The sequence below is a fragment of the Heteronotia binoei genome, chromosome 8, assembly GCF_032191835.1.
Source record: "Heteronotia binoei isolate CCM8104 ecotype False Entrance Well chromosome 8, APGP_CSIRO_Hbin_v1, whole genome shotgun sequence".
Classification (NCBI taxonomy): Eukaryota; Metazoa; Chordata; class Lepidosauria; order Squamata; family Gekkonidae; genus Heteronotia; species Heteronotia binoei.
The window spans coordinates 99,734,886-99,749,581 of NC_083230.1; the positions used below are offsets into that span (position 1 = coordinate 99,734,886).

At 41.9% G+C, this 14,696-nt stretch overlaps 1 protein-coding gene across 8 annotated transcripts in view; it reads right to left on the bottom strand.

Moving 5' to 3' along the window:
• BICD1 (BICD cargo adaptor 1) overlaps positions 1–14,696 on the bottom strand; it is a 153,969-nt gene that overhangs the window by 30,754 nt on the left and 108,519 nt on the right. For 3 of the 8 annotated variants that reach the window (XM_060245710.1, XM_060245713.1, XM_060245711.1), the window contains exons 6-7: positions 7,188–7,339; positions 5,483–5,690 (exon numbers count right to left, since the gene is read on the bottom strand). In XM_060245710.1, the coding sequence (XP_060101693.1) occupies positions 5,483–5,690; positions 7,188–7,339 (360 nt within the window). Of the gene's footprint in view, positions 1–4,075; positions 4,267–5,372; positions 5,691–7,187; positions 7,340–14,696 lie in introns of those variants that run through there. The other 5 variants (XM_060245708.1, XM_060245705.1, XM_060245707.1 and 2 more) reach the window with 4 other exon arrangements.

Consider the following 14,696-nt stretch of genomic DNA (forward strand, 5'->3'; position numbering starts at 1 on the left):
AATAATTTCTTTAAAGGCCCAATGATTCCCCCTTTTCTGAGATCTGTGAAGAATAAAAATAATATCAATTTCTTTTGGGAGGGGGGCTAGGAAATCAGTAGTATATTTAAGAATGATTCATTCTGATACCAGTGCACTGAAGTGCCCAGTAAGCTGGCATGACAGAGTCCGTCTTTTATGTTATCTCGGAACCTTAATTCTGGTGTTAGACATAAATTTCTCCTTATTTTTGCCCACAGAACACTACTCTGAAGGACAATCTTTAGATGAGATACCTATGTCTCCATTGTAGGATCAGATCCTGAAAGCCTAAAGGTCATAAGGTTAATTTGGAGTAAAGGTTGAACGAAAGGTCAGAAACATAATTAAATATGGGAAACTAATATAGGAAATTGACTTGACGATTAGAAACTAGTTATCAATTTTTATCAATCTATTTCATGCTCAACTAAAATAGGGAGAGGATATTGGATCTTTAACTCAGCTAGCTAATAATGAACTAAATTTCCTTAATGTTTTTGAAAAATGGAATATAAATATAGGGGTTTATGATATAAATAGGATACAGAGCAGACATTTTATTAAGGCAACATATGAGATTTTTTTAAAGGAAGTCTGGGTAATTTAAAATATTTAACTTTTGAGCACCTTTTGCAGTCTAGTTTGAATTTTGTACTGTATGAATTTGTGGCTTTGCATTCTTCTGACATATCTAAACCTAGTAGTTAGTCAAAGTGATCTAGTTAGCACTGTTTGTCATATTTGACAGATCTTGTCCTCTTCTGACAAATAGTTTTGTAGCAGAAGGTTTGTTGTGAGATGTATTCTAACAGGAGATTTAAGATTTGCTTTTTTGCTGGCATTTGTAACATTTGGGTTACAAATGCATGGGGGTGGAGAGAGCTGACAAAGGCTGGATTCAGATGGCCAATTTGAGCCAACATAGGCACTTCCCCCAGGCGAATTAAAAAGTCAAGGTCAGACAGATACAGCTGCCAGATGTTCTGCTTCTCACACTCACCATGTGCTCTCATGTCTCTGAGATGGATCAAATAGCCACTAGTAGGGAAGTGATAGCAAAATTTTCAGCCGCACCCCTCCCACATTTCCTGGTGTCTGACTGTGGGAGCACAAGCAAGGCAGATTGGCAGTGTGAATCCACCAATCCACTCTAGGCACTCACGGGTATTCTTTTAAAAAAAATCACTGCCATGGAGCTCATGAGCACATAAGCGCATGGACATTAAAATGTAAGGAGGGGGGAAAGAAACCCAAACTGCACAAAGGGGATGGTGCGCAACAACCATGTGAACATTCAATATATGGACACCTCACGTGGGAGTGAATAAACAGGATTTGTCTGCTCCATTTTGGGGCAGCACAATATGAGACTCCTCTCATAAGCACGGAGCTGCCCGTCTGTACCCAGCCAAAGAGAACTTTTCCTCCATCTCCCAGATACTAGAACTTGAGGGCATACAATGAAACTGAGGGACAGTAGATGCAGGACAGTCAGAAGGAAATACTTCTTTACACAAGTGATTAAAATGTGAAATTCGCTGCCAGAGGATGTAGTGATGGTCACAAGAATATCCAGCTTTATAAGGGGATCAGATAGATTCATGGAGGATAAGTCTGTCAGTGGCTACCATCCATGGCGACTAAAGGAAACCTCCATGTTCAGAGGCAGTAAACTTCTGAATCCGAGTGCCCAGAAGCAACATCAGGGGAAGGCCTCAGACTCTATGCCCTGCTGTTGGCCCTCCACAGGAACTGGTTGGCCACTGTGTGAGACGGGATGCTGGACTAGAAGGACCACTGGTCTGAGCCAGTAGGGCTCTTAAGATGATTCTGAAGTTACAGCTTGAAGTATCAACTATATGGACAAAGGGTCAATGCTGTCATCTATACTAAGTTCAATATTTCAGGTGCAAGAGTTGTACAAGACTTCTATTAAATGCAAAACATGGACAGTTATATATTATATTTGCACAGTCATTTCCCTTTGATTTACTGTTACAGAATTTACTGCTAAATAAGACTAGGCCTATTTGAGCATCATCTTGAATTGGCCTTAACATCTATTTTTTGTTTCAATATCCCACAAGACTTTGCAGCCTAGCTAGTCCTATATTCCTTCAAATAAGCATTGCTCTGCCTATGTCCTTTACTAGCATAAGTGACATTCCAAGAGACAAGGATATCATGCTTGACAATAGTTTATTAGTTGGTGAGGCTCCTTAGCTCCCTATCCTCTATGAAGAGGCTATCTAGAGCAGAGGTCCCCAACCTTTTTGGCACCAGGGATTGGTTTTGTGGAAGACAATTTTTCTACGGACCGGCAGGTGTGTGTGTGTGGAGGGGGTGGGGGCAATGGTTTTGGGATGATACAATTGTGCACTTTGTGGTGGTTAAGAGTGCAGACTCTTATCTGGGAGAAATGGGTTTGATTTTTCACTCCTCCACTTCCAACAGCTGGAATGGCCTTAGGTCAGCCATAGCTCTCATAGGAGTTGTCCTTGAAAGGTCAGCTGTTGTAAAAGCTCTCTCAGCCCTATCCACTTCACAGGGTGTCTGTTGAAGATAAAGGAGATTGTGAAGATAAAGGAGATTGTGAGCCATTCTGAGATTTTGAGTGGAGGGCAAGATATAAACCCAATGTTGTCATCTTATTATTATTGCATTGTAATATATAATAAAATAATTATATAACTCACGGCCCGGTTGCTAACAGGCCACGGCCCGGTACTGGTCCATGGCCCGGGGTTGGGGGCCTCTGGTCTAGAGCCTCTTGACCTCACAACTAACTCTGGACAAAGTTCATACTGCCAACTGTGAAGAGCAAGGTCTTGTCAAGCTTGTCACATTCTTAATTAACATCTACATTTGATTTTATAGACCTTGGATAGGTATATATTGCTTGTGCTTTCGTTGTTGAGCTGCATGACAACAACTCCTATTGTTCTGTGTGGGTCTTGGCAGGCAGACAGAATATGCTCCAATTACATGAATTCAGTACACTCTGTCTGAGATACTGAGTTTGTCTTTGTACTGTATGTTATACATTAAGATTTTTCTTCTGCATGTTTCTGAAGTTCAATAAATATTTTTAGTGTGGCACAACTGTCTTTTTCTCTTCCTCAAAAAAGGTTCAGTCTCTAGTCAGTTTTCATCCAGCCCACTGAACTCTGGGGTCCCAAAGAACACTCCTGGGCTCAGGAATTCCCCAACTTTTGTCATTCTTAAAATTATCAGTATTCTACATATTGATTGTAAATCTAGAGTAAAATTTCAAGTGAGTGGCCACAATCCAACATAGGGTCTGACAGTGAAATCAAGTCTGGAAAGCATTTTCTATAGGGTTGCCAACTCTGGGTTGGGAAATTCCTGGAGATCTGGGAGTGAGGTCTGGGGAGGACAAGGTTTGAGGATGAGACAGAGCTCAATAGGGTATGATACCATAAAGCCCACCCTCCAAAGCAGCCATGTTCTCTGGGGGAATGCAACTCTGCTGTCTGGAGATCAGATGTAATTCCAACAGGTTTCCAGTCCTCATCTGGCTGTCTGAAAAATCTTTGATCAGTTTTCATGATTAAGCAAGGTTTTAAAATATATATTTTTCGCTTCTCTAACCCTAACTAGTTATGCTTATAATGTGTCTTGGGAAAATCTTTGGGAAATCTTTACTATGTGACCAAATTATGTGGCCCCTCACACGTAGCACCTCTTTCATTTCACCAATTTATTATTTTGTCAAATGAGATGCAAAACTAAGTCAATCCTAGGGGACAGCAGAAGCAACTCTTGTTGAAACTGGCAACACTTTCTATGATGTGGAGAAATGTGACTCACTGAATATTTGTTTATGTACATATTGGAGGACACTTTGCCTGAAATCCTCAAACTGCACCCCATAGACTTCAGCTGAACTAGTCTGAAACAGTCTAAGAATGATGATCTATTACATTAAGAGTCAGGTGAATGTGCCCAAATTAAAATGCAGTGCTTGGAAAGGATTCACCCTATGCTCAGCTAATCACTTTGCACTACATGCACCCAAGGAAAAAATGTTTACCTGGGATGGCCACGGTTAACCTTTTTTCCTTGCTGAGACGGTGCCCATGGAAGAATTCATTCATGGAAGGGGGGCCCCTCAGAAGAAATGATTCTGTGGAGGTGTGATCAGGGGGGGCTCTTAATAAAGGCAGTAGATAGGTCCCTGAAGTCCTGGGATGGCTCTGATCACAAGGGGAAGGTGAGAATAGTCTTGCAGGAGATCCACGAAAAAATACATATGGAAACAAAAGAGTTTTTACTTTAATTATTGAGCAATGGCCCCATGAATGACAATATCATACTATTTCTTCCTTTGAAAAAGCAAACCAAAAGGAGACATAGCTCACAGTTAACATTTGTCAATGAGATACAGCAAGCCTGCACAAGTTGTGAGCTCTGAAGCCAAGCACGGATCACCTGCCACACGTGTTAGCCCACCACAGCTTTAATGTAACCTTTACTGCCTGTCAAGGACTGATGTAAGAAGTGTGTTGTTGAACACCTGCCAAGCCATAATACATGGCTGGTAGGCTACACATGACAAAGTGAGCCACAAATTGTGCCAGCCTGAGTTAATTCCTGTTTCCTTCTCCCATCCTGATTTCACATTTTAGCTCTTTAATTACTATTTAGTAGTTACACTCAATGAACATCATTTACAATACTTTCATTTAACATTTACACCAAACAGTACAGAGGCGGCACATGTCTGGCCAAAAAGCCTCCAAGTGGGGGAAACTTTGTTTTGATTCTGTAGCTGGTAGTTATTCTCTAAAGTTGTGAACATTCTCCCCACAGTCTTCTACTTATTCTCTTCCCCTCCTTTCCCCAGATGACAGGATGAAACCATATGAGATGCTGGAATAAACTAGCATTTGCTTCTGAGCATTTGCTTGTATTAACACAGAAGTTGAGAAAACACAGCGATGGAGCATACACACTCCCATCCTCATTCCCATCCTGAAGAGAAAGAGGCAAGATAATCAGCACCATAGTTTATCAGAGAAAGATCAGTTGGTTGTGCTGCTTGGACACAGCCCTTTCCCTGCAGAGGGATATTTTTGCAGCACGTAAAGCAGACACGTTCAAGACATAGAGGATATGCTGAAATGCCAACAGGATATGATCTACAACCATATTTAAAAGGAGAATAAAATCTTATGGGCAGGTGAGATTAGAAGCACTCTTCGTCATGGTTTTAAGTTTAAGAAGCCTCCCAACCCCAACCAAAATATATAATGTATTTGCAATTCAGTGGGTGACCTTAATTCATGTCAGGCCACTGCACTGTACTATAAAGATGACTGCATGCATACCTTTTCCTCTGAGTGCCACTGCTGAGCAGTATGTTTGATTGCTGTGGGCCCTGCCTATGCAGGAGGAAAGTGTCTATGGTTGGCACGGTGGCTGATGCCTCCTCACTTACTTTAGGGCTGCCGATCTTGCTCTTTCCAAGTTTGCCTTTGCTCCGCCGGGACTGCTCGTGATCAAACTCTAAATCTTCCAGACGTTGTGTGAGGGCGAGTTTTTGCTGGATAGCCATCCGCAGCAAAGAGTTCAGGGTCTTCTTCTCATCCTCTGCAGCAGCCAATTGCCTCTGCATCTCATCCAGTTGTGTGACATATTCATCACACCTGGAGAAAGCAACATTATGAGGATGGAAGAAGAACATTATGAGATGGCGGGAACTACTGTGAAAATATCAGCCTAGTCCATCCCTTCAAACTAGTGAGTGGATCGCTATCAGAAGTCATACCCCCTAAGCTAGATACTTTCTTCTCTTACAAGCTATTCCCGCCTGCTTTGAACACAGGAATTTCTACTAGGATGATCTGTTTGTTGATACAGCATTCCCCAGCAGCAATTCTCGTGATCCCAGCAGATGGGGAGAGTGCTAGGCCAGTAGCTGATGTTGTTACTACCAGCCACTGGCCCTAATTCAGTACATTTGGGTTATTCTGATGCTTTTCCATGCAATCCACAATGGAAGAAAAATGCCCCAATCAAGTTTTAAACTAAAATATTTTAAGGGAGCCAAGACATTATGTCATTGTATTAGTCATTTACTGGAGAGAGACATATTTAATTACACTGAAAGCAGAAACTGTTTGCTTACCGGAACTCTCATAAAGCTGTATGCTCATAAAGCCATACTGTTCTGCACTTAAGATGGACTTTGCCGCTATTGCTTATCAAGAATTCAACCCCCCCTTTTTTCAAAACCATGCAAATACCTTATTAATGGCTGACTTTCTTATGACAACATAAAACAAATCAAGCAGAGATAATACCAGGTCCTCTTAGAAACAGTAAAATGAAATGGGATAGCAGGACTGTGACTACTGCTCCCAACCAACTGATCTCTACATGTTGATCTGAAGAGCTGAATAGAACCTATAAACTGTAGAGTGGATTCATCCATCCTCCACAGAGACTTCTTCCAGCTTATGTGGCTCTTCCTCCAACAGAACAGCTACACAAGTTGGACAAGGTTTCTTAGGCTGAAGGAAAGCTTCAAAGTTTCCTCAGTGGAATGGTAGAACAGAGTAGGATCCACCACCTCCATACATTCATATCAATATGTGGCAGTCAGGGGACAGTATCAATGGGTGCAATCCTGAGATTGGCCCAACCCACAGAGTTCCAGTATTTGAACACTGAATCAGACCCTTGGCCCATCAAAGTCAGTATTGTCCACTCAAACTGACAGCGGATCTCCAGGGTCTCAGACTGAGGTTTTTCATGCCTATTTGCCTGGACCCTTTTTAGTTGGAGATGCCAGGGATTGAACCTAGGACCTTCTGCTTACCAAGCAGATGCTCTACCACTTAGTCACCATCCCTCCCCAAAATCAGACCCTTGGCCCATCTAGGTCAACACTGTCTACTCAAACTGGCAGTGACTCTCCAGGGTCTCAGGCTGAGGTCTTTCATATCATACCTCCTACTCAGTCCTTTTAACTGAAGATGCCGGGGACTGAACCTGGGACCTTCTGTATGCCAAGCAGAGGCTCTATCATTGATCCATAGCCCCTAAACCATAGCCACAGTCCCTAAACCATAGGGCATCACAGCTACACAGAAACACCCCTCAGAGAAGCCAAAATGGTGAGCTATGATTGCTTTCGTTACCTGGTTGCAAACATGGCTCTCAAGGATGAGAAGGTTGCTGCATCTTCTTTCAAAGCTTTTAACTCATTGCGCAATTTTGTCATAGTTTCTGTCACCATGGCCTTCTCATTCTCATATTTATTCTTCAGATTAGCCAGGGCCACTTCAGCAGTCTGAAACCAAGGCACAGGCATTATTTATTTGTAAGGAAAAGGAAACAAAATGACAGCCTGAGACATAGGGTTGCCAGCTCTAGGTTAAAAAATACCTGGAAATTTGGGAGGTAGAGCCTGAGGAGGGCAGCATTTGGGGAGAGAAGGGACTTCAATAATGCCATAGCATAGACTCCACCTTCCAAAGCTGCCAATTTCTCCAGATGAAGTGAACTCTGTCACCTGGAGAGCAGTTGTAATCCCAGGAGATCTTCAGACACTACCTGGAAGTTGGCAGCCCTATTAAGACACAAGCAACGCTATCCTAAGAAGTGTCATATCCTTTTCAGCCCCATTGACCAATGGATTTAGAAGGGTGTAACTCTTGTTAGGATTGCTTTGTAAGTTTAGCTCTGCAATGACAGTGTCTATAAATGTCTCATTGCCTAATACGATGAGCCACCGAGACAGAAATCAAATGGGAAGGATTGTATGAAAAGACTGCTGCAACAACATCACAACTTCTATGTAGATTGTGCTAGCACTGGAAGCTGATTCAGACTTTGATCCTATAAAATTATGTTCTCAATAATTCTAAGTTTTGCTTGCCAAATACAGTGATATTTGGATATACACCACAGTTCAATATTGCATATACAATGAATATACCAACCAGTATCAACATAAGAACATAAGAGAAGCCATGTTGGATCAGGCCAATGGCCCATCCAGTCCAACACTCTGTGTCACACAGTGGCCAAAAAAACCCACGTGCCATCAGGAGGTCCACCAGTGGGGCCAGTATCAAGTATCAGTATCATGTAGGGAAAGCGCTATATAAATGCTAAGGGTTATTACTGAGGATTGGAAACTGACTGAGCTCTATCCAATCCTCAGCTTGTCTTTCCTCAATAAATAAATTGGTCCTCATCTTGTCTTTTCATCCCACAGCAAGTTCTGTGCATGCTAAGATTAAAGCACTTGAGCATCAAACTGAGCCAACTTTATAAGCTATTAGAAATAAAGCTGCGTGTACTCAGGGGAAGTAGAAACTTACGGTCTTTATGCTCACCTACTAAGCACACATTTACAAAGAACCAAGTCCCTGAAAGGAAACTCTGAAATAAGAAAATTGTGGCAAATTATAGGAATATTAATTTTATGACTCAGTCTACGAAGTCTATAAGATATGACCAAATATATATAGTCTACAAGGAAACAAAAGAAACCACTACAGAGAAATATATGTTATTAAAAGATGGGTATGAGTGTGGGAGAAAGGGTTATGAAATTATAGTATTGCATCACACAGGCAGAATTGATCACACAAACTTTAGTGCATGATCAAATATTCTGGCATCAGTCACTGGCAAGGGTAGGGGATTCATAACTGGTTCCCTCAAAGAAAATGTTAACTGCTTATAAAGTTGCTCTTTACTCTCAAAGGTATCTCTGTCCACAGTATGTAAGTGAACAAAATTGTTCCAAAAGTAAAGCATGCAGCAAAAATAGAATTTGCAACTGGGCAAAAGAACAGGAAAAACCTTTCTCAGCAAAGCACACAGTGAATCACTGCAGTGCAGATTCTGGCTTGTTTCTAGCAAAAACTCAATAATGGGTGGTCTATATCTTTTCTTATTTGCAATTCAACATCACCAAAGTTATAGTATTTTAATTCTGAACATATTAATTGGATAAATATTCATAATAAAAGGGGAAATAATACATTATTGTAAATTACTAAAAAAATTCCTCACTAAGTGGATTGAAGTAAGGTATTAAACCTCAATATAATGCTCAAAGGGAATAACACATTGGAGGAACCCAAGAGAAAGCACACCATCAGGCAACGCTGAGTGACTGGATCTTGGTCGGGGTGGAATTCTAGCAGGAGCTCCTTTGCATATTAGGCCACACACCCCTGATGTAGCCAATCCTCCAAGAGCTTACATAGTGGCATAGTCCACAAAGCAAAGTTCCATAATAAATATATGTCAATGTGGCTTGCCTTGGAAACAATATAAGATAAAGTACAGGCAAGAGCAGTCCTGATCTGGATAGCCCAGGCTAGCCCAAATTTTCTCAGATCTTGGAAGCTAAACAGGGCCAGTCCTGGCTACTATTTGGATGGGAGACCTGTAAGGAATATTAGGAGTATGAGGTGGAGGCAGTAGGGTTCCCATTCTCCCATTTGAGGTGGGATTTTCCCCATTTTCAGGGCCTCCAACTCGGCAGCCCACAACTGGCTGACAGGGGGAGCCCTGTCCCCAAAGAGCTCCATCAGTCACCCAGAAGTGACATCATTGCACTGGGCATGTCACACAGGGACACTCTAGCAATTAGGTAAAAAAATTGATGGCACCATACTAGATACTAAATACTAGAGCATCCCTTCATGACATGCCCAGTGCAATGACATCACTTCTGGGTCACTAGAATCCCCCCACTGGCTGCCAGGTAAGACCTGGCAGCCTTAGGAGGCAGGTAATGGCAAACCACCTCTTGTCTTGAAAACCCTATGAGGTGATCATTAGTCAGCTGTGACTTGATCGCACTTTCCACTACCACAGGAAAAAGCAGCAAATATCATGCTTCAGTAACAGTAATTTAAGCCCACTGAATTTAGAAAAAGCCCAATTGATTCTAGCTAGGAATTCATGGATCCTGGAAGGATTAATTTATCTGTGCCAGACAATGTTAGTATTTCTGCCTGGTTGTATTAGGAGCCTCAGGGTGCACCCAGATCCAGCACTGCTGCCTGAGATGCAAGCTGTGACTATGGCCAGAATACTTTCTTTCATCAATTTTATGTGTTGGCTGTAAATTTCTCTGGATCAAGGACCTACTTACAGGGATCCATGCTTTTGTAATCTCCAGGTCTGACTAGTGAAGTATGCTTCACATGGAGCAGCCCTTGAAGAAAACACAAAAATTCAGCTGATGCAGTATACACTAATTGTCAAGAAAGTGTTTCTTGATTGGTGTCAATCACATGAAGAATATCTACACAACACTGAGGTACTGCTATATATTATAACACTTGACCAAAGCTGTAGTACTTGAGTATAAATTTGGAGTTAAGGTGTTGGCTTTTACTTATCCAGACCAAAACTTTTTACAAAATATCAGTAGTCTATTCTCTGACTGACAGTTGCTCTCCAAAGTGTAAAGCAGAGGTCTATGTTAGCCCTGTGATCAAAGTTCTTGAATAAAACTATGGTGCAGCCTCATTTGAGAACCAGCCTTGGTGTGAGAGTCAGTTTGGTGTAGTGGTTACGTGCAGGGACTCTTATCTGGGAGAACCAGCTTTGATTCCCCACTCCTCCAAATGCAGTTGCTGGAGTGACCTTGGGCCAGTCATAAATCTCAGAACTGTTCTGCTCAAGAGCAGTTCTGGAAGAGCTAGGAACATATGAACATATGAAGCTGCCTTATACTGAATCAGACCCTTGGTCCATCAAAGTCAGTATTGTCTTCTCAGACTGGCAGCAGCTCTCCAGGGTTTCAAGCTGAGGATTTTCACATCTATTTGCCTGGACCCTTTTTGGAGATGCCAGAGATTGAACCTGGGACCTTCTGCTTACCAAGCAGATGCTCTACCACTGAGCCACCGTCCCTCCCCTAAAACCTTCCAGATCTTCCCAATGCAAAGAGAATACAAACTGAAGCTCTCTCAGCCCCACCTACCTTACAGAGTGACTGTTGTAGGGAGGGGAAGGGAAAGGGAAAGGAGATTGTAAGCCACTCTGAGACTCTGAATGAAGCGTGGGGTATAAATCCTCCTCCTCCATCACCTCTGTATGTAGACCTCTATGTACAGTTCTGGTCACCATATCTCAAAAAAGGATATTGCAAAATTGGGGGAAAAACCAAAGGAGGGCAGCCAAGATGATTAGCAGATTGGAGCACCTTCCCCATGAGGAAAGGATGGAGAGCTTGGCCTTCTAAGTCTAGAGACATTATGCATGAGGTGGATAAAGTGAATAGAGGAAGCTTTGTGTTTTTCCATAATGCCAGAACTTGGAGCATCTAATGAAATTGTTGGGAAATAGGTTCAAGACAGACAAAAGAAAATACTTCTTTACTCAACAACTAATGAAACTGGAATTCACTACCAGTGTAAGCAGTGATGGCCACATGTGATTAAAGGGGATCCATCTACAGAGGCACAAAACGTCTGAATACCAGTGCCAGGAGACAGAAGCATGGAAGGGTCTTAACCAGTGTTCCCTCTAAGCTGAGTTAGCGTGAGCTAGCTCACAGATTTTTAGGGTCTTGACCACTATGCCTTGTTTGTTTGGCTCTCCAGGGCAACTGGGTTGGCTTGGCTGCTGTGTGAAACAGTATGCAAAACTAGATGGACTACTAGGGGGAGCAGAGGGGGGTGCTTCCCCAGGCGCCACCAGAGGGGGGCACCAACTTGGGTATGGAGTCTATTCTATTCCATGGGCCCATAAAGTAGAATGGGCCCATAAAGGGGAACCATTTTTTAATTTTACCCCCCCTCAAAAAACATGTAGATCCAGTCCTGTGGACCACTGGACTGATCCAGCAGGTTCCTCTTATGTTCTTATGTAGTTTTCTACATGCAGGGAGCTTTTTTGAATGCTGGGGCAGCATTCAAACATGCAGCTCTCCATCTAAAATGGTACTGTTCAGGTATGACCTGCTTCTGATGACTATATAAATTGGCTCTGAAGTATGATGCTGCTACATAAATATGCTTAAAATGGAATATAAAAATATTTCATTGTTGCAAACTATATCTGTAATCCTACACAGCATTTATTATTTGGGAATATTTCTACCCTCCCTCTCCAAAAAACTGATCCAAGCCAGAATATAAAGGGAGGGGAAGCATATACTTATGAAGAGGCATTTTGTACATTTTTACTGCAGACAATTACCCAGCAGAACTCACAAGCTAATTTTAAATGGAAAATCAGTTTTTTGTCCCATGCATGCAACATTTGAGTCCAGAACTATAAATTTGCCCATAGGTGGATAAATGAATAAACAAGGGGAATACAGTGGAAGTAATTTGTAGAAACACAAGAACCACTGTGTCAAACAGTAAAAGTAATAAAATGTGAGCTGATATGCCATGGATATGATGTAGTGGACCTCATTGTTGATAGAAGAGAGTATTTCTTTGAGCATTGGTTCCACTTCCATCTATTAATGTGTATTGCCACTCTGAAGAAGAGATCTTGGAAACATGCTTAAAGTCCTGAATGCAGAAGGCTGTTGCTGAAATCACCTTTGTTGTTATGCAAATAGTCTGTCAGTTGCTGTAATTGCCTTCATTTGCCTTTGAAAGAACAGTGCTGACAGTCTTAGATGGCTAGCCCTACTACTACCTTCATGAATTTTTGAAATAACAGCATTGACAATTTTGAAAACTTTGTGGAATGAGTTTTGCCTATGTTTGTCACGATCAGAACATTAATGGAATACTACTGAAGAAAGCTGTATATGTATTCCTTCTGTTCATTCCTGTAGATTAATTGTACAATACTGTGATTGAATTGTTAGATGTGAAAAATATTAAGACTTGACATCGGTGGATAAATACAGAAAGTAAAGGTTTCACTCCACTTAAATCCAAAGTTATGGATAGGACAATCTTTTTTATAAACAATGGCTCTGAGCACACTAGTACTCATAAACCTCTGTGATCTACAATGACAAGGAGCAAAACCACCAACAATATAAATGCTTTTATTACACACCATGCAATTATGAACATATAGCAATGCTGTAAATTCGCTATGTATATTTGCTATGCAACAGCATGAACTCTTGGAGTCAGCGTAAATAATTCATATGTTCTTTGAATAATGCAGGCAGTTAAACAAAGAGAATTAAGCACAAAAGCAAATGAAAGAAAGTGATATTGTTTTAATATTTATATCACAGAACCAGTGATTTACACAAGAAGATAACAGCAAACTGTGTGCAAAGAATTTTGCTGTCCTGTTTCTTTCAGCACTGGGCAGCTTCCCATGGAAGTTCCTTCTTGTAGCCACTAGGTAGCATCCATGCGTTCTATATCCATTATGAGGTTTTATTAGGCCAGCACCAATAGTGCATACCAAGCCTGTCTTTTTTTCCCTCTGAACCATAGTATTTGTAGACCAGGACACACATCCAGTTCTATTTATTTAAGAGACTACTTATCCAGATTTAAAAAAAAATTAAATCAGACATTTCAGTTTAAATATGAACCCCCAAGAATGGTGATGAAAATACTTCAATGAATGTCCAGAGCGTAGTTCCAAAATCATGAACACAGGATCAAAATAAACAAAATGCTGAGCGTTCAGTGTTTGGAGCTCTGCAGCATTTGTTTTTCATAGAATCACAGAGAGCTGGAAGGTGACAGCTCTTCAAATACTTAAAGAGAGCAATCATGTCCCCTGCCCTCAACCACCTCTTCTCTAGACTGAACACTCCCAAGTCCCTCACTCAGCCTTTCCTCATAGGGCTTGGTCTCCAGGCCCCTGATCATCCTCATCGCTCTTCTCTCTGCACCCACTCCATTCTGTCCACGTTCTTTTGGAAGTGAGGCCTCCAGAACTGCACACAATACTCCCGGTACAACCTGACCAATGCAGTACATAGCGGGACCATGACATCTTGCAATTTGGATGCTATCCCTCTGTTGATACACCCCAAGATCTCTCATTAACCTTTTTTTGTCACTACTTCACATTAGCTACTCATATTTAACTTTGTTAATGGCTACCATGCTGGAGGCTGATTTAATCTGCTTCCACCTGGGGAGCTTTTTCCAGAATGGAAAGCAGAGCACCCTCCCAGTTTGGGAACTTCTACATGATGTTGCACTCATGTGAAGCATGACTCACGGGATTCCCAAAGCTTCTTTTGTTTAAACTATATCAAGCAAAAGAGAAAGACAAATATTTTTACTGGAAGTATAGATTGGTGGTTCCATAAACCTAGGGTTACTAGCTCTGGATTGTGAAATTCCTGAAGATTTGCAGGGTGGAGCCTGGGGAGGGGAGAGACCTCAGTGGGGTATTTTGCCATAGAGTTCACCTTCCAAAGCAGCCAGTTATTCCAGGGGAATGGATTTCTTTTTCCTGAAGACCAGCTGTAATTCCAGGAGATCTCCAGCCTAGCGATGCCAGCCTCCAGGTGGGACCTGGGCACCCCTCGAATTATAACTCATCTCCAGACTACAGAGATCAGTTCTCCTGGATGAAATGGATGCTTATGAGGATTAGCTCTATGGCATTATACCCAACTGAGGTCCTGTGCTCCACAGGCTCCATGCCCAAATCTCCAACCCAAATTCCCAACCTTCAACTGGTAACCCTACCCCCCCACCCCCTGCCACTGGCCAGGAAGGACC